At 44.3% G+C, this 24,134-nt stretch overlaps 1 protein-coding gene across 1 annotated transcript in view; it reads left to right on the top strand.

Annotated features, from left to right (window-relative positions):
* The first annotated feature begins 756 nt into the window (after positions 1–756).
* LOC146782648 (hydroperoxide isomerase ALOXE3-like) overlaps positions 757–24,134 on the top strand; it is a 287,130-nt gene continuing 263,752 nt past the window's right edge. Inside the window, exon 1 of the mRNA XM_085638987.1 lies at positions 757–952. Coding sequence (XP_085495113.1) covers positions 806–952 — 147 coding nt within the window. The 5' untranslated portion in view covers positions 757–805. The remainder of the gene's footprint in view (positions 953–24,134) is intronic.

Here is a 24,134-nt window from a genome sequence, read left to right as displayed (position 1 = left end):
GGCCATTAGTAAACAAAGAGCAAAGTCCGGTCAGGTGTCAGTGCAGCCTATCTGTGACGGGGGTTGTTATTAGACACGGAGCAAAGTTAGAGTCAAACACGAAAAGTATTTTCCTATAGCACACATCCGGAACTTGTATTACGAGGTGCTCTCCTGTGTAACGCGTTCTGATGCCCAAGGGCCATGCCTGCGCTATATAAAATCAATAGGTGAATATGAATTAAAGGAGGCACAGTGAAATTAAATAATGACCCAGGAACGCACACTTTGGTCAAGTGGGGAAGCTGGGCATGATCACATGATGCAGTTCTGCCACTAGATGGGGAGTTCTTTTTCTCTCCCATCAAAGGTTAATATATTGTCTGTACCTCCTGTCACAAGAGGTTAGAGGGTGGCAGGCAGAAGCCACATGAAGGCTTGGCTCGCTTTCGGCTCGATGGTCCGGGCAGACCTCGAGCTGAGCCAGAGCCAGGCATGTCTCCCGTTAACGGCTCTGCCTTTGCTGCGTCTAGGTTTGACCGCAGCCCGTGGGCAACCAGTTCATGGCCTTCTCATTGGAATTCCTCGCTTTTTTACCGAACAACTCTACATTATAGATTTCTTTTCCTTTTTACAGGTCCCAGCTTGCCGACGCCTGCTAGTGCTGGCTGAAGTAACACAGCGAGCGCTTTTGTTCTGCAATCGGTGGTCCAACTTTCGTCGGTTCACGCCCTGTCTTCGAGGCACCTTGGTGCCATCCCAAACTCCTCCTCCTCCGTGTAGTTAATCTGCCGTCCGAGGAGCGCTCCACCACACTCTCCTCAGGATGGCGACGTACAAGGTAACGGTAACCACCGGCTCCTACCTCCTGGCCGGGACCATGGACTACATCTCTCTCACCCTGGTGGGGGAGCGGGGGCAGAGCCCCAAACAGCCCCTCAACACCTTCGGAAAAGACTTCATCCCCGGCTGTGTAAGTAAGGGGTCCGGGGGTGGGGCAACGGGTAAAATGCACCGGGGGGCGGGGCAACTGGTTTGTGCCTCCCGACCTCCTATCCTCTTAACCCATCAGCATGCCCCTCTCTTTAGGACACTTGTGCATTCTCCGCTGCTCCTCCCCCAGCCAGACCCTGTCAGAAATGTCAAAACAAATTGCAAAAACGTAGCTGCGAGCACCCCCTGCGGGTGAATTCCGCTCTTCTGTGGCAGTCCGCGGTTCTCATTAAAAAATCACACTGTGTAAAGTGCGCCTGCTACGCTCCTGCGCCGGGATCTGTGAAACTCTGAGGTCACGGATTGAAAGCCTGGCAAGCTAGCTCAGTCGGTTAATGCTGCTCATTATGTGCATTGTATTGCATCATTGATATAGCGCTTACTGCGCCTATGTGAGGACGTGAAGCGCTGGCCTACATGGATAGCATGTTACACCGTGTAACAGTGCTTTTAATGGCCCGATACTGAGTACCAGCACTTATTTGATTTGAGAGGTAGAGTACTTGCACTTCTCAAGAAAAACGTAATACTTTCAATTGGAGAGTACCAGCACTTCTCAGAAACAAGCAAGAACTCTGTCACAGAGTACCAGCACTTCTCAGAAACAAGCAGGAACTCTGTCACAGAGTACCTGCACTTCTGTTTCTCCTCATGAAGCACTGCCGTGTAGGGTGTGTGGGTGCAAGAGTGTTGTTTTGATCCTGTGTACAAAGTGTTTCCATGTCTTGTGTGTTGCCCACCGAGGTGTGGTATTCCTGTTATGTGGCACAGCGCCCACCGAGGTGTGGTTATCGTGTTCTGTGGCACAGCGCTTAGCAGTGTAATGGATAGGGTGAGACAGCTGCGCAGTTTATTGTTTTCGGTAAGGTGGCAGCTTTGAACAGCTCTGCAGGCCCCTATGTGGCATTTCTTATGATCACAGCCCACTTGGGTGGTGACTGCACTGGGCAGTCCATTCTGAGATATTTTGTTTAAAGTTTGTGGTCCTGAGCAGGCCTAGGTCGGAGCGGCGTCGGATTGGCAGGGCGAGCAATCGGCCATTGCCCGAGGGGCCTAAGGCAAAGGCCACCTGGTGGGCCAGTTTTTCCTGCTATAGATAAAATCACATTTTCCTGGGCCGTCTTGGCCGGTCACTTGACCTGAGGCCTTAGAGCGAAGATCGGCGCTCATTATAACCAAGTCCAGAGCATGCCTGGCTCGTCTTGTGCAGCAGGACAAGGGGCCAACGTGAGCAGGCACAGCATGTGGTGGGTCGCCTCCTGCCCGAGTCTCTCCGCCTCACAGTGAGGCCACTGGGAGTGGCTGTGCTCTTTTTGAGGGTCACAGCTAGAAGTAATGTTACCTGGGGTTAAGGCGAAAGGGGGCAGCGCAGGGAAGCAGATTAGGTTTGGTGACCCTCGAAGAGGCTCTACTTTTGTCTCCAGTAGCAGACAGACGAGTCACGGGTGCCCGCTCCCGCACTGTCATCTTAAAAACTGGGAGGCGACTCTGGTTCACCCCTAAACGAAAATAAAAAGCAACCAAAATGAGCAAAAAGAAAAATGCTTTTTGACAACACAAAACATTTTTTTAAAAACATTACTGTGAAAATTTGGGACCAAAAAAACAAAGGGAAGGGAGAACAGACGTGGCTGAACAGTAACAAAATGGGTCGAGCAAGGAGAGCACTGTAGGGAGACAAAAGGAGAAGTGAGACAGCTGAGTAGAGAAGAATGACAAAAATATGGGAAGAGGAAAGGGAAATCAAGTGAAGAAGAAAGGTAGAGGAGAGAAGGTAAGAATGCTAAGATAATAGGGAAAAGAAGTGATGAAGACAGTGGAGAGAAGTGCAGAAATTGTTTAAAATAGAAAGAAAGATCGAAAGTGGAGAAGAGGGAGACAGGAAAGTGGTAGAGGATATGGTGTACCAGCTAGAGCTGCCGACTTTGGAACTTAGGAACCAGGTTTATAAATGTGTCCATGTAAAGCGCCCCATTACCTTTGGGTAGAGTTTGCACTATATAAAACTAAAACAAAAAAGTGAACGACAAAGGAAATGATGGAGAGGAGAGGAAAGCAGACAAGGGTGTCAAACACTTCCTGGTCTATGAGAAAAAAGGAAGGATGGTTACTACCTCACATGCACTATCCTAATTCTACCCCTAAGTCTAGGGCTTAGTTTAGAGGTTGTTGGCATTCCAGGAGGTAGTGCTAAATGTAGATTACAATCCACCAGTGGAATTTCCTTCAGCAAAGGGATAGAATAGCAAAGGAAATTCCACCTGTGCGTTCTCCTTTGGTTTAAACACTGCCTCCATGCACAGGACGACTTTCCATTATTGCCTGCAGCAAAGCAATAAAGGGCACACATAAGAATATAACATTAGGTATAGTAAAAAAGAAATTCAAGGGGCAGACGGATGTAAAAAAGGCTGGCAGGAAAGAGCAAGCAGGAGAAAAAGGGAAGGTTTGCAAGACAGAGAAATGGAATAAAACTTCAAGGAAAGATACAAAATGACATGAGGAATAAGGGCATGAGAGATATACAAATAACCGAAGAAAGAGCCCACAGGAGTGGGAGATAGAGGGGGATTTGTTGGCAGTGAGAAAGATAGGAAAAGAGAGAGGGAAAATGCGAGAGACTGAGTGAAGCACATAGGTATAATGAGAGACACAGAGGAGAGGGAAAGAAGTAGTGAATGATAGACAAAGGAAGAACTAGAGAGAGGGGCAAAAAGTGTTAGGGAGAATGAGAAAGGTGCACACAGCAAGCAAGAAAGGAATATAGAGACAGAGAGAAAGAAGGAGTGAATTCCTGCAGCTTTTCCAGATTCAAATCAAGTCTCTATCCACAATACAAGAGACATCAAGCACAACGTTGTATGCAATCCCCCAAGACATTGCTTGCAGAGACACTCCCGAGTGACAATCAAGAGGAAGGCCCCTTGGTCCTTGAGGGTGAACGGAAGCCTCCAGACAAGAAGGATGCACACGATTCTCTGACTCATGGCCTGATTTACTGCTGGATATTCAGGGATCTCTGGGGGGGGGGGGGGGGGGGGGGGAGACACAGACTAAGGCACCAATAGGTGAATAACACTTTCAGGCACCCAAAGTAGAGAAATGTACAAGCCTGAATAACAGGTGACTTGACGTGTGGACGAGTTGCCGTGGAATAATGGTGTGTCTAGTCATGCCTAGTGCTACTGACCCCATGAGTTTGGAAAATTTAAATTATCATCAATTTCTCCAAAAATTACTTGCGATACCAAGCAATGTTTTATGAAAGGTCATTATCCACAAACGTGAGCCACTTTTTCCTTCGGTCCCCAGGTCTAATTTTGTTCCCGATCCGACCCTTGTTTGCAGGGAGAGATGGTGTGGGGATCTGCTGGGGTGGTGTTTGGTAATATCATCCCGTATCTGATTGTCCTTGTGAGATGTCAAGAAGTGGCTATCGTACGTGGCTTGTAGGACATGCAGTGGAGGAGTAAATTAAAGTCCTACGATGGTGAGTGGTATGTGACAGATCTCTTTAGTTGTTCCATGCCTGTTCAGTTGGTGATGGGTGTCTGGTTTGTTGTTGTAGACTGTACAGCACTGGGTGATGGACATGACCCGTTTTTATCTTATGTGAACGTAAGAAAGTCAAGCAGTGTAAAGGATTTATTATGCAGTCTGTATTAATTACAGTCAACTGCCTTGCTGCTTAGTGTTATGCCATTAGTATCAGAGCAGGCCAACGGGGTTACGTATTGTATTGTTATTTCATTTACATAGTGCTTGCAGTCTTGGATTGGTTGGAGCTCATTGCGCAGCACTCTGCTTCGGAACCCAAGGTTAGTGCTAGTGTTTTTTCAATGGTTATTGTTGGGTATTGGGATTGGTATTGTGCTTTTAAGGAAACCATTCCATGCATCTACTCCAGTTTTTTTGTGGCAGATTACATTATTATGGTTGTGGTGTCATTTTTAGTGGGTAGAGTGTGTGTGAATTCATGCAAATGGTTAGCAGTATTAATAGATGATTTTAAGTCAATTTGGAATTTTCAGGTTGCAGGGATATGACTTTTAACCTCTTCAATGCCCATGACGAGCTGGTCTCGTCATGGGCCGCGGTGGCGCTGTGCCCATGACGAGACCAGCTCGTCATAAACCCCGCCCGCTAATGAAACGGCCGGCAAAGGGCGGGGAAAGGGGCGGGCACTGAAGGGGTTAAAGGAGAGGATGTGATCCTTGAAATTAGATGCAGGCAATTTCCAGAAATACAAAGCTAGGGTTTCAGACGCACATGCATCCGACTTTGAATAGGCTGTGATCTGAGCGAGGAGGCATGCAGAGGATGGAAAGGGGAGGTCCATTGGAGTGAAAAAATGAGAGGCGACAATCTGAAGCTGTAAGCCAAGCTTATTTGTCATGGGATTGAGATTGCATGCAACCTTAGCATGCAAAACTGTAGAATGAAACATGGCTTGCATGGGAGATAGTGCTGTTAAGAACGGTTTCCTGGGGCACCAGGGCAGTCGGGGTTACTGGAGGGTTGAATTAATTGGATTGGTTTACCATCAGTGTCCTGGGGCAGCAGCACTGCCGGACCTCAAACTGGATAACCAAGTACTCATCTACAGCACTTGACTCTCTCAGGGTAGCGAGACAGAGCGGTCCAAGGCTTACTCCAGCAGCTGAGGTGGGTTAGACATTCACAACCTCATTTATACTCTGCTGAAGTGCAGAAAAGATGGGAAAAATAGGAGGAAAAGGTGCACTGAGGCTTCACACTTTTCCTTATCTTTAAACCATGTCCGCACCAGCTGAGAAAGAGCAGTCAAGTCTGCACAGAAAAAAGCTTATAGGGTGGATGGTGAGGAAAAATACGTTAAAACTGTGTTATTTTATTGAGACTCATTATCAAGGAAAATTTGGTGTCCCTGGGCTCATAATTTAAAAGCACATCTTTTAGTAAAGTTGTTTTCTAAATTGCAGGTCTGAAACAGATGATGAACGGAATGCTGAACAAATCAAACATTCACCCCAGTCACAGATCCATTGTTTTTTTGCTGACCACGCCACCTCAGTTTAGACCCAGTCATATGCGAATCAGTCTTGACCCTGCTCCCCATGGGAACAGTCCAACCCGAACTGCCAGGCCAGGTATTCCCTGAACCATAAACAAGCACCCTGAGACTGGTTTTGGGGTATCGCCCATCATCAGCTAGGCTAGCTTGAATCCAGTGGCACAGAGAGCACAGGACCCACGTCTGGGCATACCCTTCCTACTTAGGGCAACAAAAGCAAAAAGAACAGATGGGAAAGTGCAGAAACGATGGGAAAAATAGGAGGAAAAGGTGCACTGAGGCTTCACACTTTTTCCTTATCTTTAAACCATGTCCACACCAGCTGAGAAAGGGCAGTCCAGTCTGCACAAAAAGAAGCTTATAGGGTGGATGGTGAGGAAAAATACGTTAAAACTGTGTTATTTTATTGAGACTCATTATCACACTTATTCCTCCAAACTCAAATTTATGCTTTGAGAAAGCACTCAGAGAATCAAGGTGGCAGTCTTAGTGTTCAGTGCATAATAAAAATAATTTTATTTGGCTTCAGTAATCTGCAAATGAATCCTATTGGTGGACACAACAAGGGAACACATTAACCAGAGTGAAACCATGCCACTGGCTGCCAGTTGTTGGGTCATGGTTGTCACTTTACAGCGGGGGTTCCCAACCTTTTCTATGCCCCGCACCCCTAGGAAATGTTTGATTAATGTTCACACTACCTACAAAAGTCTCACCGAATTCCTATTATGCATACAGTACATACTTTCACTCTTTGTTGTACACCCTGAAATGCCATCTTGCACCCCCTGGGAGTGCAGGCACCCAGGGTTGGGAACCCCTGCTTTACAACCCTTTCAAATCCCTGTGCTACATTCCAACAAAGATGCATTGGATTAGTGAATAGTTATATGGGAGGTAGCCGGAGTGTTGGGAGGAAAGGGCGATTCTGGTAAAGGTATAATGAGTTCAAATTTAATCCTACTGTAGTCAGGTTTTTTAATGAGAACGGGAGGTGGACATATTTCACCCAAGAACACGTCTGAGGTAGGGTGTGTGTAATTTTGCTGTGCAAAGAGAGACAAATATGAAGAGAAAAAGACTACAGCGGAGTAAATGAAAGGCTCAAATAAAATATCAGCTTTTTTGTGAAAGGTTTACAAAAAAAAAAAGGCCACTCAGATAGCTCAGTGAGGTGGGTGCCGGGTGCCTGCTGCTTAGAACTGTACACACTGACTGGCTGGTTGGTTTGAATACCAGAGTCACGAGACCCAGAATTTCAACCTTCAAAAACAATCAAATGAGTACTGCAGCGCCAGACGTTATTTACACCTATTCATGAAAAAGTCAATATTGTAGCAGAAAGCACTGCATAAAAACAAAGTTATCATTTAAAAATAATTAAAAAAAGAAAACTAAAGTTTAACACCTGCCATCTTTTGGCATGATTTCTCCAGTCTTCTTGCCTTTTGACATCCTGTTTTAGCTGTGACTTTTTCACTGCTGACCAGTGATAAAGTGCATGTGCTCTATGTCTAAAATGTAATGGCATATGCTTTCTCCATGATTGGCATATTTGATTTGCTGATAAGCCCCATACTACAGTGCTCTACATGTGCCCAGGGCCTGTAAATCAAATGCTACTATTGGGCCTGCAGTATTGATTGTGCCACCCACACGAGTAGCCCTTCAAACCTGTCTCAAGCCTGCCACTGCAGAGCCTGTGTGCAGTTTTAAACTCCCATTTCAACCTTGCAAGTTCACCTACTTGTCAGGCCCAAACCTTACCTTTTGATAAAAATGTCACCCCTAAGGTAGGTCCTAGGTAGCCCCATGGGCAGGCTGCAGTGGATTTAAAAGGCATAACATGTACTTTTGAGGATTACATGTCCCGGTTGGGAAAAACTGCTACATTTTGTTTTTCACTACAGCAAGGCCTCTCTATCCCATAGGTTAGCATAGGAACTGCCTTGTAACACTTTACATGTGTAACTTGAAATTGTGAAAAGATAACAAGGGAAAATTTGGTGTCCCTGGGCTCACAATTTAAAAGCACATCTTTTAGTAAAGTTGGTTTTTAAATTGCAGGTCTGAAACAGATGATGGACGGAATGCTGAACAAATCAAACATTCACCCCAGTCACAGATCTGGGTTTAATCCATTGTTTTTTTTGCTGACCACACCAGCCCAGTTTAGACCCAGTCATATGCGAATCAGTCTTGACCCTGCTCCCCATGGGAACAGTCCAACCCGAACTGCCAGGCCAGGTACTCCCTGAACCAGAAACAAGCACCCTGAGACTGGTTTTGGGGTATCGCCCCTCATCAGCTAGGCTAGCTTGAATCCAGTGGCACAGTGAGCACAGGACCCACGTCTGGGCATACCCTTCCCACTTAGGGCAACAAAAGCAAAAAGAACAGATGATGGATGGAATGCTGAGCAAATGAAACATTCACCCCCAGTCACAGATCTGGGTTTAATTCATTGTTTTTTGGCTCACCACGCCACCCCAGTTTAGACCCAGTCATATGCAAATCAGTCTTGACCCTGCTCCCAAAGGTAACAGCCCAGCCCAAACTGACCGGCAAGGTCCTCCCTTAACCAGAAACAAGCATCCTGGGACAGGTTGCAGGGTATCACTCCTCATCAGCCAGGCTATCTTGAATCCAGTGGCACAGTGAACATGGGACACCTCTGGGCATACCCTTCCCGCTTAGGGCGGCAAAAGCAAAAAAAACAGATGGTGGACGGAATGCTGAACAAATAAAGCATTCACTCCCCAGTCGCAGATCTGGGTTTTAAGAAAGTTGGCATTTTCTTACTTTAACCAGTCTGTGCCTCTGCATGCCCTGGAATACACGCCTGGGTTGGGTGACAGCTGGGCTTTGTGCATTCCCTCTACACAGTCACACACAAAGGGAGCTAAGGTGTGCCCTGCATATCCTGATGGCTCATCACCAGCCTGATGGGTCTTCCTGAGCTAGAGTGAGAGGGAGGAGATGACACTTGCACTTGAATAGGGCTGTGCCTGTCCCCACACAAAGAGTTGCATGCCCCCCCCCCCCTCAATAGTGTGTAAGGAGCCAGAGCATGGAAGGGCAGGGTCTTTGGCACTACAAAGACCTTTCTTTGAAGTTTCCATACTTCAAAGACTAAAAAATTAGTATAGGTACTGCACCTCTGACACCATATTTTCAGAACACTTCTGGACTGAGGACATTCTGACAATAAGAAAAGCTGCTATGCTGCCGGAAGGGACTGCCACTTTGCTGCTTGCTTTGCTGTGTTGGCCTGCTGCCTCTTACCTGGGAGTGAGAGGACTGTACTTTACTCTTTACAACCTGTATCCATAAAGGTTCTCCAAGGGCTTTTTTTGGGCTTGCCTCCTGTTACTGAAGTCCCGGGGATATCAAAGACTTCACCTGCATCTAGCTACCAGAACCTGGGCTCTTCTGCTGTGGGTCTGCTCTGCCAGTGGTGCCAAATTCAGTCCTAGGCCCTTGGAAGTGAGTGTTTGGTGCTGCCTCCCAGGAAACCAACGTTTGCGGAGTGCGCCACGCAACAACCTCGATTTACAACACAGCCCTGACTTTGTCGATGCAACGCCTCTGAATCACTGCTGCTGTGGAAGTCTTGGACAACGCATCACTGATGTCTGTGCCGCCCCGTCCCCATCTCTGATGCATTCCTGACCTGTCATGGCTTCTAACCAATGCATTGCCTTCAGCCCAGTGGTTTGGCATCGGCACCTTGGCAGTGCACCCATGCACAGAAATAAATAAAGATGCAGCATTCTTAAAATTTGCAGCAGAACCATTATCTGCACATGCAGAATTGTTAACTCTGCATGAGTGGGCAATGGGTGAAAAACAACGTGAATAAGCGGGAAAGTATAAATAGTACTGTCAAAATGCAGTTTACACTGTAATATCTGCTAATCAGACCAATGTCCAGTCAGTGTTTTACTTTGTAAAAGCAAAATATTTAATACACACAAGAAAAATATACTGCACATAAACTAAGAAATACAGTGAAAACCTGAAGTCTCTATAGCCCACTGGGCCACAGTTCTGAGCCCAAACAATAGTTTAGTACCTAGATGCTAAGCACTGTAAAAGCATAGTCAACATTGCATTTTACAGATCATGTTGAACAGGGTTACTCTTCAATGCTAGGGCAATGGTACCAAAACTTGTATTGCAGTGATGTAGATTCAGCCGTTGAAATGAAGGCAAATGTTTCTCGTCCACTGAATGCCACCGCGCAAAGCAACAGAAGTGCCCACCCTTCATTGGCATGGACACTGCTCTGGTGGTGTCATGGGTCTGGATAGGGGTGTGTGGTGTTTTGACAGAGTTACTGGGTTGCCACTAGTCCAGTAGCGACTGGGATAACTGCAAGAGGATGGTGGCTGGCCAGGGTGCCAATCCACATTGATACCCCCAGATGACACAAAAGGGGTGGAGGTGTACCACAGAGCCCACTGGTCACATTTCAGATTTTCTTATAGCAGGGCACCCACGGGACTGGTGTTACAAGGACAATGCAGGAAACTGTCCATGTTCTGGGACAGGGACCAAGGGTACATATGGTATGTTATTCACCCAGGCTCCCTTTCACCAGCTACAAACTGTAACTGGAAGCACTCACAAGCAGGGGTGGATCCTACACCAAGGCAGAGGAGTGTTGCCCCACTGCTCTAACAGCAGAGCAAAGTAAAAATGATAATAACCAAACTTTATTATCTTTTCTATTTAGTCTGCCTTCATGGTCCATGTTAGGGTAGGGCAGGGCTGGGATGCATAATGCCAGCAGAGGGAGGGGTGGCTGCACCTTAAGTCCACATGCTGGTTTGGCCGGCCGTCTCGGGCTGGCAAAACTGTCATGCGCACTTTCCATGTTCTCCACCCAGCCTGTATTACAACCTGGGTGGAGAACATGCCCAGCCTCCCAGTCCCCCTCTGAGCTCTATACCACAGCGCTCAGATCAATCACAACGCTGCTGTAACACAGCATTGTGATTGGCTGGGAGAGACTGGGAATCTGGGTGCTTCCATTCCAGAGAAGAGGACAAAGGAGAGGCAGCGGTGCTGGCAGTTAAGACTTTTTTAATGTTTTTTTCTACCCTCCTGTCTCCCCATCGTCTGCAACCAGCCGCCACTGATCACAAGGTCCCATAGTAAATGGGGTACACATAGCCTCCACAAGCCTCAAAGACAATTTGTTCTTTGCTAGGATGGCGCCTGACGAGCTAAATTCCAACTTCTACCCTAAGACTGTGAAATTCCTTTCAGCGGTAATCCGTCACAGAGACACCTTCTAAAGTTTAAACCCTATTGCTCTGTCTGAAAGGAGTCTCAAACTCAGTTTCCTCAATGACCCCTTTTGGATGACTTGTCAGAAAATAAATTAGAACAACCAACTGGCCGATTAAACCAGACTTGTATCATTCCCTGATTGCCAGGCTAATCAGACCAGTGGGTCTGCTACTTTTGCATCCTGGGTGTTCCTCCAATCCTGTGGCATATTTTGTGCATTTTTACTAACTCCTGACCAGGATGACATGACCATCACTCAGAAGAAAGGGAATGGGTCATCCCAGGAGAGGAAGTGTTAGCTAAATACAAATATGAGGTAGTGCCTACCTCAAACCACCAAGATTCTGCAAGGAATAGGGAGGGGTATGGGCAATCTGTCATGTCTCGCAGAACAGATACCAGCTCGGGTCACATTAATACAATGTCTCTCCATCCTCACCCAGTGAACCCACTGGTTCTCGATACACACATCGCACGTATAACAGTGGCAAAAAGTACCCAGGTAAGGGAAAATGCGCAGACTTCACCAGAAGGGAGCTGGTAAGCCAACCCTTCTAAATGGTACTGGAGTGCAGGTCCCCCTGTATGGATTAATGCTGCCACCACTGTCAGTCTACCATAGCCCGGATAGAGACGGTAGTGGCCACTCACTGTAAAAGATGAGCACAGTATGCATGCCGCGATCAACCTCAGAGCCAAGCTCTACGTTCTCAATCCATGTAAACAGGTAGGCTCTCGGTGGACATGCATGATTGTCATGTTCCCTGCCAACTTAGGGCGAAGAAAGGAAACACAAGGTCCCAGGATGCTTGGTTCCAGTCCAGGGGGGAGCTGGCTTGTCTGTTTGGGATGGACTGCTCCCATATGGAACTGGGTCAAGACTGATTTGCATATAGCTGGGTCCGAACTGGGGTGGCGTGGTGAGCACAAGAACCATGGATTATACTCAGATCTTTGTGACTGGGGGTGAATGTTTGCATTGTTCAGCATTCCGTCCATCAATTGTTCCTTTTGCAGTTATTTATGTTAACAACTTTAATGGTACTCAAGTCAAACTTGTGACCCGCAGATGTTTGTGGCGGAGCTAAACCCACCGAGCCTTCTGCCTGCTCACCTCAGAGATTGCAATGGCCAAGGTAAAGTGAGCTGGAAATTGTTTCATTTTCTTCCATGCAGCTAAAACAGTGAGAGCTTCAAGCAGTGGCATAGATCTTTCAGCCGAAGGCCAATGAATATCTGTGACATGTAGGAAACACAGGGGCCCCTCATCACATTCTGCAAGCGGGCCCCATCATTTTGCGTTTTGCCATGGCTGCAAGGTGGTAGATCTGAGCAGTGACAAACGTAGGGTTTATTCGCTGCTTCGTTTGCACACACTCTCTAAACAATTCAAGTGAGTGTGTTAAGTAATTTACGTCTAAATGAAGGGGGCGTGGCCTACGATTTGACATGGGCAACAATAAATTAGGTGTTGTCGAGTCTGAGCTGGTGGCATTCTTAGACTGGCGGGAAGGATGCCCTCCGGCTCCAAGCATTGTGTCAGCCAACCACAGAACACTCTGCTTGGCATTTAGCCTGTGGCAAACACTGTCTCGCGTTCCAAAGCCAGGAGCGTTGAATGTTAATAACCCCAGTCCTGCAAAGGGGCGGGGCCATGCAGTCAAACCTGCAAGTCTCTTTCTCTCACGCTCTTCAGCATTGAGCACATAACCCACTCCCATCTTTTTAGAGAAAATAAAGCTTTAGAAAGACCAGTCACTGGCAGGGGTATACAGCGCAGGAATACTGGGCACTTCTGTTGTTGTTGCTTTGAGGCGCTTTAAATACTGGGAGTTTAAGTAGGTGCCTCGTAAGGGGTAGTAAGCGCTATATAAATGCAATGCATGCTGCAGACAGGACTTTTACTGGGATGAAAAAAAGGAGGTGGGATCTAGAAGGGGTGTGTCCTAAGTAGCTTAACTAGAAATCCATTCCAAGAGGCGTGGCCTATTTAATAAAGGGTGTGGTTTAAAACATGCAATTTCAAATTGGGTGCTGCCCATAGGGTACCCCGGACCTGCTCTGGTGCCTCTGTGAGCTTTCTGCTATCACATTCAGACAAATCACATGGTAATGGACATGCAGTTAAAACAAGCCAAACCTATTCGCTTTGTCAATGCATGTCAGCAGTATCGGATAGAGGAGTATAAGTCATCATTTTGTTGTGAATAATTAGAACTGTTTCAATTCTGAAAATGTGAGACTGAAAATTAAACCTTGCGAGGTTCTGTGGAAGAAGAAGTGGTCTTCGGAGAGTCACCATCACTCCCGTTTTTCCTATCACACCAATTTCCTATGCAGTTCTAGTTGGACGCTTGTGTCCTTTTCCTGCTCACATCTTTCACTAATCCTCCATCAGCAAATCTCACACTTCGGATTAGATGTATCAAACATTTTTCCGGTTGCAAAAGGCCTGATTTGCAGAATCGGGCTGTTTGCGACCGGAAAATTACATTTTTGTATGTATCATTCCCAAATTGCAATTCGGTAACATGTTTCCGAATCGCAGTTTGGAATTGTGAATACATACCGATTCGGTATTAGGAAGGAGCGTGTTTTGGGAGGCCCTTCCTAATACCGAATCGCAGTGGTAGTAGGAATGTTTAGGGACCGAAATGCGGTCGCCAAGCATTCACATTTTACCACCTTCTTCAAGTAGGTGGGAACCCATTCACAAAAAGGAAGGGGTCTCCAGGGAACCCCTTCCCCTTTGTGTTGTTGGTAAAAACATTTTTAAAGAGCAGGCAGTGGTTTCACGGACCACTGCCTGCTCCTAAAAAACTTAAAACAAAACTTTTAATTTTTCTTTTATAAATGCAACCCGTTTTCCTTTATCGATTCCTAACAGGCTGAAAATTGTGATCTACCTAATTAATATTCATGAGGTAGGTTGATTTACACCCACTAGGAATCACTAAATGAAACTCTGAGTTTAACACGTTAGGAATAGTGATTACCTAATTGCGATTCGCACTGAATCGCAAATAGGAAATCTCTATTTCTAATATTGATACATCTGGCCCCCCTTCTCTTTCCTGTTTGGTACCCTCTTTCCACTCTGTCTTGTGTCAACTTCCTTGCATCTCCTTCACCTCACCAGCCCCCAAAACCTACCACAGCTGTGCACCTCCTTCGCACTATTTAGCACAGAATCACAATTACTATTGGTGCACGTGACCATTGCTCTGTGCAATGCAGAGTGGCCAAGGATTGGACAAGCATCAAGAGGTTACTCAACTGGCACAAAAGAAAATCTACAGAAACACATCATCCTGGAAATAGCAAACACTCATATGGAATACAAGATGACATGAAAGGTTAAATATAAATGAAAATGACATCGCTGACATGGATTACCGTAACGGTTTTTACAGTCACTGTTCAGAAAGTGGCCAATGTTTTTGCCTGCAGAGCTAAGGATATCAATCAATCAATCATTTGTAGAGTGCACTAATCACCCATGAGGGTCTCAAGGCGCTGAGGGGAGGTAGGGGGGGGGGGCATGGTGCTGCTACTGTCAGGGTTTGAGGAGTCTACTGAAGGTCAGCAGGACCTGGGGCTGACGCAGCTGTGTGGGTAGGGTATTCCATGTCTTGGCGGTGAGGTGGGAGAAGGATCTGCTGCTGGTGGAGGTCCTGTGGATGCGTGGGACGGAGGTGAGAGCGAGATCGGCGGAACGAAGCTGGCGGTTCGGGGTGTAGAAGGTGAGACGTTTGTTGAGGTATGCTGGTCCTGCATTGTGAAGTGCTTCGTGAGCGTGTGTGAGGAGCTTGAAGGTGATCCTTTTGTTGACTGGGAGCCAGTGCAGGTCTTTCAGGTGGGCGGTGATGTGGGTGTGGTGGGGTATGTCGAGGATGAGACATGCGGAGGCATTCTGTATGCGCTGGAGTCTTTTCTGGAGTTTGGCCGTGGTTCCTGCGTAGAGGGCGTGATAGAGATCAGGGTGTATATAATATTCCCACTACCACGGATAGAGTAATCTCACAGTTACACGCACATGCATACATCATACGCTAGGGCCCATTTCACTAACATACGCTCAAATATTCTACCAGCAATAAACCTGTGGAAAGAAAACACTCCTAAACACCCTGCATCTATATCGAGGCCGATAAGACCTGGTTTTTATGACTGTCCCTAAGCATAGTCTATACAATATATACAACAATAATCAATAACGCAAACCCAATAATTGACAAAAATGAATATCCAACACCATGTTTAAAATTATATTGCTTTATCTAAAATTAGTCAAAGAAATTCAATCAGAATAAATCATTTCTCATAGTTACCTATTCTAGCTAAATGTCAGAACGGGTCAGGACAAATCTCTCGGTAAATGTCTCTCAAGACGAAGTCCCGTCAGCATCAATCCTCAGCAACGCAAATTCATCACGCGGCAAAGGCAAAATGGCAAGTGGCAAAAGGGTGGCAAGAACCCTCTCTAAGCTAACAGTTTTTATAATAAATTGAACAAAGGAAAGATACATTGGAACATAGGAAAAATCATGATGTCCGCCGGACTTGCTGAGCAAAGCGAGAAGGAAAGGATGTAACATTGCAACATTTGTGAACCTCCGCTCAGGAAAAATACACATAGCGAAGACTACGGAACAGGAACCAAGAAAATAAAACATGTATCACATTAATCCGGCTTCTCCTCGGCCATCGAGCCACAGTTCAGAGTTTCCCTCTAAGGCTCCTTTGTTTTTCAAAGCTGCCAAGGACACTTTCACTTCTCTTGGAGAACTCCCAAAAACTGCTGCTGTCCTCATGGAAAATTTCTTGACAAGGACCATGGTCAGTTAGCTTCAAAACCATTTCCAGCAGGGGTCTCCCTCGTCTCAGTTTTCACATATTCACTCGAGGCCAGGCTCACAAAATCAGCCATCATGGACTAGGCCTCCATAGGCCACAATAGACCATCTCAATTAAAAGAAATAAAAACAACGTTACTACAGCATAATGATTAAACAGTGTTAACCCCACTAATACCCTTATGTGTATGCATTTATCTAGCACTCGCAACATAAAAAGCACTAATTCAAAAGCGTTTTGTGCTCAAAAATAAACAGCACATAGCAACGTTTAAACATGAAAACGCATTTAACACACGCGTTATTATTAGTCAGCACATTTAAGCACATACACGTGTAACTCTTTCTTGTTAAAACAAACGGATTGATTAATATGAACGCACTTGCACAAGACAAATAATTAATTATTAATTATTATTACTTTAGTACAACGAATAGACATGCCAGAGCTTCAAAAGCCCCAGAATTTTCAAACTGAAAACTCTGCTCCAGCAATCCCCCCTTTGGTGATTTTATCACCAAATAAACCCAAAAAAAAAAAAAATTTGTGAAAATTTAGTCCCATTTTAGGAGAAATCAGAAATGTCTTTTCCCCTATACACAACATTAAACACCAGCCACTCTTTCATCATCCCTTTTTGTCTCTAAGTAAACACTCTCCCTCAATTCTTCTAGTTCAATTTCTTGAGGTTCTCTCTTCAACCTCTTGTTTTTCTTTTCTTTATTCAATTTCTTCCTCCCTCCCCTGTTTTTACAACACACACACACCAATCTTATTATTAATAAAGCCACAATTATACAAGACAAGGGAAACAATATTCTACCTATAATAGTACTACCTATCTTTGCAATAAAATCCTTAACAGCTATCATTTTATTAGCTATTTTAGTCCACAAACTCTCAGCTTCAAGTGGTACTAATTCTTCATGCAAATCAGTAATATTTTTGATATAGACCTTTAGGTCTCTGCTTTCGTCTGGAATGTAAGTGCAACAATGTTGAACTTTCAGCATTCCACAGACTCCACCCTCCTTGGCCAATAGAATATCAAGGGCAAGTCGATTTTGCATAGACATGGCACGTACGGCACTTAATTCCGTATTCACCAAAAGAAACCCTCCAGCGTTATTTGTCGATAAGCGATCAACCACTGTGGACAGTTTCCGAATTCCATAAGCATTCAAAGAAATTCCCACTGCTGGAATCAAAACCCCAAAAATATCACCCACTATTTCAGACCAAGTTTCTCTCTTAAAACGCATTAGTAAGTTAATATGTTCTACATCTGTTACTTTATCTATATGAAAAATCTTTGGAAAAACTAGGCCCACATAACACGTGCCATACCAATGGTCAGGCAACTTGTAATAAGCCTTATTCCCACAAACATAATATACTCCTGGAAAAATCGTATCTTCTCCACCTCTGAAACCCCAACCTGTTGCAATGAAGTATGTATCATGGCACTCACTAGTCCCGACAAAATACGTATCATATTGGGATTTCTTTCTTGTAATACAAAGTTTACCCTTCTGTGGTGCATCTAGAGCTAAAGTTGGACTAGCCCCATTCTTCAACTCTTTTCCCATCTCAATGTCCCAAATTGTCTCACTCACTTTATATTTTCCTGCTTTCTCATGCATGTTCAATCTCCTTTCTTCTACCATATCCAGGAAAGCTTTCTCTTCTCCTTTCAAACTGCAAGTTAAATTATTCTTAAAAATGTAATCTAATGTTAATCCTTTTTCTTCAATAAAAATCTCACCAAAAGTGTTAGCTTCTTTAGCTGGATTCAGCTCTTTGTTCATTGGCAAGTGCCCAAAAATACTATCTCTGTTAGACATCTTATAATCTACTTTCCCTAACAAATAAAAAACACTACTTAAAATACTACAGGAAATACCATATGTAGCTGGTAAATGATGATAAGTAACACCCTCTGAAACAGATGCAGGTAATTGCATACAGACGTAGCAATCCCTTACTTCCATTGTCTTCACATATTCATATAACAGTTTCGAAAAAACATTACTAGAAAAATTATTAATTGACCTATCTTTGTGTGTGTAAGCATTACTAATTCTAATTGGAACTACTTTTTGTGAATTCTTCTCTACATTTGTTACATTCTCTGTATGCATCTCAAACTCTACTTTAAAAGTAACTAATAAAACTAAAACACCCCATAGAAGCATTAATAATCCAGTACAACAGCAGCACATCCTACACCACCTCTTAAAGAAGGCACATCTATTTCTATTATCCTCTATGTTAGCCATTTTAGTTTAGCCTCTACTACTCCACTACTGTTTGAACTTCTTCAATTCTTCAGTAATTCTTCAGCTTATCCAAATGATCTCTTCGTTCACTTGATCCAAGTGAATCCTTCTTTCACTCAGTTTGGATACTTGTCATTCTTCACTTCAATTTCTTCAACATCAAATTGTATCAGATCTCCAACATCAAAATCCTCAGTACTCGACTCTTCTCCAATGTCAGTCAAAAGTACTTTCAGAATTTCACCAGTATCTTCCTCAACCACTTCTCTCAAGACCACTTCCGGATTATCTCGAGTCACTGCTTCTTCTTTTCCTCCTTCAGACAGTGCCACATAAGACCATTCCGGTGATCTGTACTTTTGGTTGGGTCTTCTTACTCTTTTTATTTCCACTGGTTCATTTGACTCCTTTGATTCTTCTCCTTCAGCTTTTGAATTTTGACTCGAAACTTCATTCACTTGTTCAGCTTTCGATGTATTTGCTCTTATCACTTTGTATCTCATCCTCTTAACTCTGTTGTTAGGCCAACGGTCTCCTTTTAACACCTTTTTCGGCTTTATTTCTTTATTACTTCTTTCTCCGATCCAAGTTCTCTTTCTCAGAACTCGACCCTCTGTTTGTTCATCCTCATCATCTGTTTCAAGTGCCTCTTGTTTCCGTTTTCCAGCAGCTCTCTTCTTCTCCACAGATTTTTTCACCACTGTTTGAGACTTCCCTATTCCTGTCCCTCCTCGGGTCTCCGACACGCAATCTTCTTGCTGTCTACTTGTCCCTTCACCTGACTCATCAAGAATGTTCCCTACACCTCCTCGGGGGTCTTCCGCAATCTGTCCCTCTCTATCTTTTTCTGACCCTACTTCTTCAAGTATAATCTCAAGTGGTTCTTCAATCTCCTCCTCTTCTGATTCAGGAGTAGTCTCTGTGTGATTTCTCTTTTCTTTTCTTTTTCCTTCACTGCTGTTTGAAACTTCAGGCTCTCTTACAGAATTTGATCTTCTCTCTGATACTCGCAGTGGTTCATTCGAAGCTCTTCCTACTTCTTTCCCCACTGATTCTGTATCTTCATCATCGCTGGAATCTGACTCTTCAAAATACTCTTTACCAGTCCCTTCTTTCGGGTTTGGAACTCTCAGAGTATGACTTGCATGTACCCAGTGCTTCACTCCAGCACACTTTACTGCAGTCGTCGTAGTCAGAATAACTTGTCTTGGCCTTCCCCACCTTGGAATCAAGCAATTTCTTCTTCTGTGAACTTTCATCCTCACCCAGTCTCCTGGACTCAGATCATGGGCTTGCTTCTTCTCAAGTGTGGTAGCTTCTTCTCCAACCTGGTGAAACACAGAATGAACTGCGTCAGCCAGGCCTTTACAGTAATCCAAAATCATGTCATCAGTTATTGTCACCAACTTATTGACAGACACGAATGCATGGCGCATAGCACGTCCCATGATTATCTCGTGCGGACTCAAACCAGTAGTTCTATCTGGAGTAGATCTCATTGTCATCAGAACTAGAGGCAAAACATCTGGCCATTTCATGCCAGTGGCTAAGCACATCTTTCCAATCCTATTCTTGATTGTGCCATTAATCTGCTCAACCACACCAGAAGCCTCTGGTCGGTATGCACAATGTAGCTTCTGCTGTATTTTCAATGCTTCACAAATCAAACCCATAAGTTCATTTTGAAAATGTCCACCTCTATCAGACTCAACTGTTACTGGAAACCCGTACCTAGGAATCAATTCCCTTAACAGTAATTTTGCCACTGTTAATCCATCATTTCTTCTAGTCGGGTAAGCTTCCACCCACCTTGAAAACAAACAGACTACCACTAGAACATACCTCAGTCTGTTTACTTGGGGCATTTCAATGAAATCGATCTGCATTCTTGTAAAAGGACCTCCTTCTCTGCCTATTGTTCCCAGACTCACCACTGTCTTTTTCCCAGTGTTAAATTGCTGACAAACTAAACACCTCTGACAGATGCTTTCTGCAATTGTCCTGAACTTTGCATTGTACCAAGTCTGCTTGAACGACCTGACCATCGCGTCCCTCCCCAAATGTCCCTGGCCATGATACATCCTTGCCATTGACAACAAGATGGAGTTCGGCATCACTGGTCTGCCATCCCTGTAGACCCAAACATGGTCTGTTTCTCTTGGAGCACATCCTGCCTTAATCCAATCTTTTTTCTCTTCCTCTTCTGCCTCATCTTGCAACTGTTTCACTTCATCCCAGGTCTCTAGGACATTAGTAAACATCACAGATAGAAAAGACATTTCTCTTTCTCTGTCCCTGTTGATGGACTGATTCGTTTTGGCACAGTATTGCGCAACATCGTTGGCATATCTGTTTCCAACCGTTATAAAATCCTCCCCTAGACCATGGGCAGCACATTTTACAACTGCTAACTCCTTAGGCAGCTGTATCGCCTCAAGCAATTTACCAATCATTTCAGCATTCTTTATTGGAGTTCCACTCGATGTCAAGAAACCTCTTTGTAGCCAAATTTGGCCAAAGTCATGCACCACTCCAAATCCATACTGACTATCAGTCAACACAGTCGTCCTCAAATCTTTCCCAATTTCGCAAGCTTTTGTCAATGCTATCAATTCAGCAACTTGCACAGATTTCACCCCTTTCAATGGTGATGCTTCCATGACCTCTGAAACTTTGCATACCGCATATGCTGCACATAGCACACCATCATCATTTCTCAGACATGATCCATCCACAAACAACACATGATCACTCTCATTCAAGGGTAAATCCCTTATGTCTGGTCTCGGTTTTGTACAGTACTCAAGCACATCCAAACAATCATGATCATCTTCCATTTTCACACCCACATTTTCAATGTCTGGCAAAAGCGTCGCTGGATTCACATTCACACATCTCTCAAGAGTCACATTTGATGCTCCCAGAATCACTTTTTCGTATTTAGTCAATCGACTATGTGACATGTACTGAGTTCTGCTTCTTGTCAAAAGAATTGCCACATTGTGAGGTACGAATACCCTTACAGGATATCCCATTATGATTCCTTCACTCTGTTCCAGACTCCTGCATGTTGCAGCCACAGATTTCAGACAACCTGGTAAACCCACAGCTACAGGGTCAAGTGTCGATGAGAAGTACGCAATAGGCCTTCTCAGTAATCCATGTTTCTGAATTAACACTGAAAGTGCACATCCATTTCTCTCACTGCAGTACAGCTCAAATTCTTTCTCATAGTCAGGCATACCCAAAGCTGGAACCTCACACATTTTACTTTTGAGCTCTTCAAATGCTGCCATTTGTTCTGCATCCAGATCCAATGGATCCGTCATTTCACTTTTTGTCAGTTTAATCAGTGGCTTTGCTATCAGGGAAAAATTAATTATCCACTGACGCCAATAACCCACCATACCCAGGAACATTCTCACTTCTCTCTGGGTCTTTGGAGCTTTCATTTCTCTAATTATTCTGATCCTGTCAGTAGTCACTTTTCTCAGACCTTTTTCAATATTGTGTCCAAGATAATGCACCTCTTTCTTGCAAAATTGCAATTTGGCTGGAGATACCTTTAACCCTCCATCTGCCAGATGATTCAGTAAAGCTATGGTATCTACTTCACAAGCTTCACGTGTCTTTGATGCCACTAGTAGGTCATCAATGTACTGCACTAGCACTGAACTCTCGGGCATGATCAAACTTTCCAACGATTTCTTCAATAACTGATTGAATATCGAAGGACTCTCCGTATACCCCTGTGGGATTCGACACCATGCTAAGATACGCTGGCCAAACCTAAATGCAAAAATCGGCTGGCTATCATGATGCAATGGAATTGAAAAGAACGCATGACACAAATCAATCACTGTATACCACTCAGCATTATGTGGAATTTGATACAGGATCACTGATGGATTTGGCACAATAGGACAACATGCCACCACAATTTGATTAACTTTTCTCAAATCCTGTACGATCCTAAATTTCCCATTGGGCTTTTTTAGTCCCATTATCGGTGAATTACACGGACTACTCAGTAGTTCTCTCAGGACTCCTTGCTGAATCATTTTCTCAATTATAGGAGTTATCCCTTCAATTATTTCTGGTGTCATTTTATATTGAGGAATGTTAGGATATGTGATTCCCTCTTTTACTGCAATTTTCACTGGATCTACATTATTCATCAATCCCACATCCTCTCCAGTAAAATCCCAAACTGTCCTTTTCACTGTGTCTCTCAGCTCTTGAGGCAAATCCTCCGGATTAAACACAGCAAATGCACCAATTAACTCACTTTCTCTATTTTCTAGAGTCACTCGGTACAAAACATCTTCATCTGGTGTCTCAAAGGCTATTCCATCCGGTGTACAAAAAATTGTGCAGTTCATCTTACACAACAAGTCCCTACCCAATAGGTTCACTGGACTCGTGTCACAGACAATGAATCTATGCATGTCTGAAAATTTCCCTATCTGTACTCTTACAGGTTCAGTAAGACGTGTTTTGATCTGTGTATTGGCTACACCAACTACTTGGATTGCTTCATCCGAGAGAGGAAGATTTCTAACATCTGTTGACCTGACAGTGGATCTTGTCGCACCTGTGTCTACCAAAAAAGTAACACTCTCCTCATTTATTTTCCCATCCACAAATGGTCCTGCCTGGTCTATTTCTAGAGTTGCACCAAGTATGCACTCTTCTTCCTCTCCTCGGCACCGTCAATAATCACCCTCAGACTCACTCCCTTCACTCTTTAACAAGTACTGCTGTACTTTGTTAGAACGTCTTGGTTTGTTTACCTGCTCATCATTGTAGAATCCTGAATCCTGATTATACTTTTGTAACCCTCTATTCTGCGGCAAGGGCGGTTTTGGCTCTTGACTCTGCTGTCTCACAACTTTCTGCTGTTGCTGTTGTTGATTATTTCCTTCGTTCTGGTTCTGCACCTGTTGATTTAAAGGTTTACTCTCATTACTCACTAATGGTGGATTAGGACACTCTGATCTCCAATGCCCCAATTGGCCACAGTTGTGACAAGGGAACTTTTTCTTCGCTTCCTCAAGACTTCCTTTTCCTTTTCCTGCATATCTTGGTCTATTTCCTGCATTATTTCCTGGATTATTCGCCTGTTCCACTAACTGTGCTTCCTGTCTCTCTGCAACTTTCACTTGTGCCCACATTGCTTTCTCTTTCAGCTTTCTTTGTTTTGCTTCAATTTCATCACTGAAGTATTTTGCATGTCTCAGGATCTCATCTACTTTTTTACTCTGCCAATCCACTGTGTGCTCACGAATTCTCTCACCAATTTCAGGTCTAAGGCCATATACAAATCTGTATACAAAGTGACTCAAATCTTTGTCACCCAGGTGTTCATCTCCACTGAATTGTTTAAATGCCAGTATCAGCCTCTCGTAAAAAGCATGAACTGATTCTTTCGCTTCCTGTTGTGTTCGATCTATCTTTACCCAGTCTGTCTCTTTTGCAGGTACTTTACTCTTCAGGTATACCATCACCTGATCATACTTCCTCATTACCTCTGGATCTGGTGCCCCTGTTCTTGGGTCTCTTGGATATTCCTCAGTAGGCCAACTCACAACTATTTTACACTCAGTCCACAAGTCTGCTGGAACAATTATATCAAACAGACTATTCAGATCAACCCACAGCACTTTTGACAGTTT

Source organism: Triturus cristatus, chromosome 12, assembly GCF_964204655.1.
Source record: "Triturus cristatus chromosome 12, aTriCri1.1, whole genome shotgun sequence".
NCBI classification, from domain to species: domain Eukaryota; kingdom Metazoa; phylum Chordata; class Amphibia; order Caudata; family Salamandridae; genus Triturus; species Triturus cristatus.
This window is presented reverse-complemented; position numbering and strand designations above follow the sequence as displayed.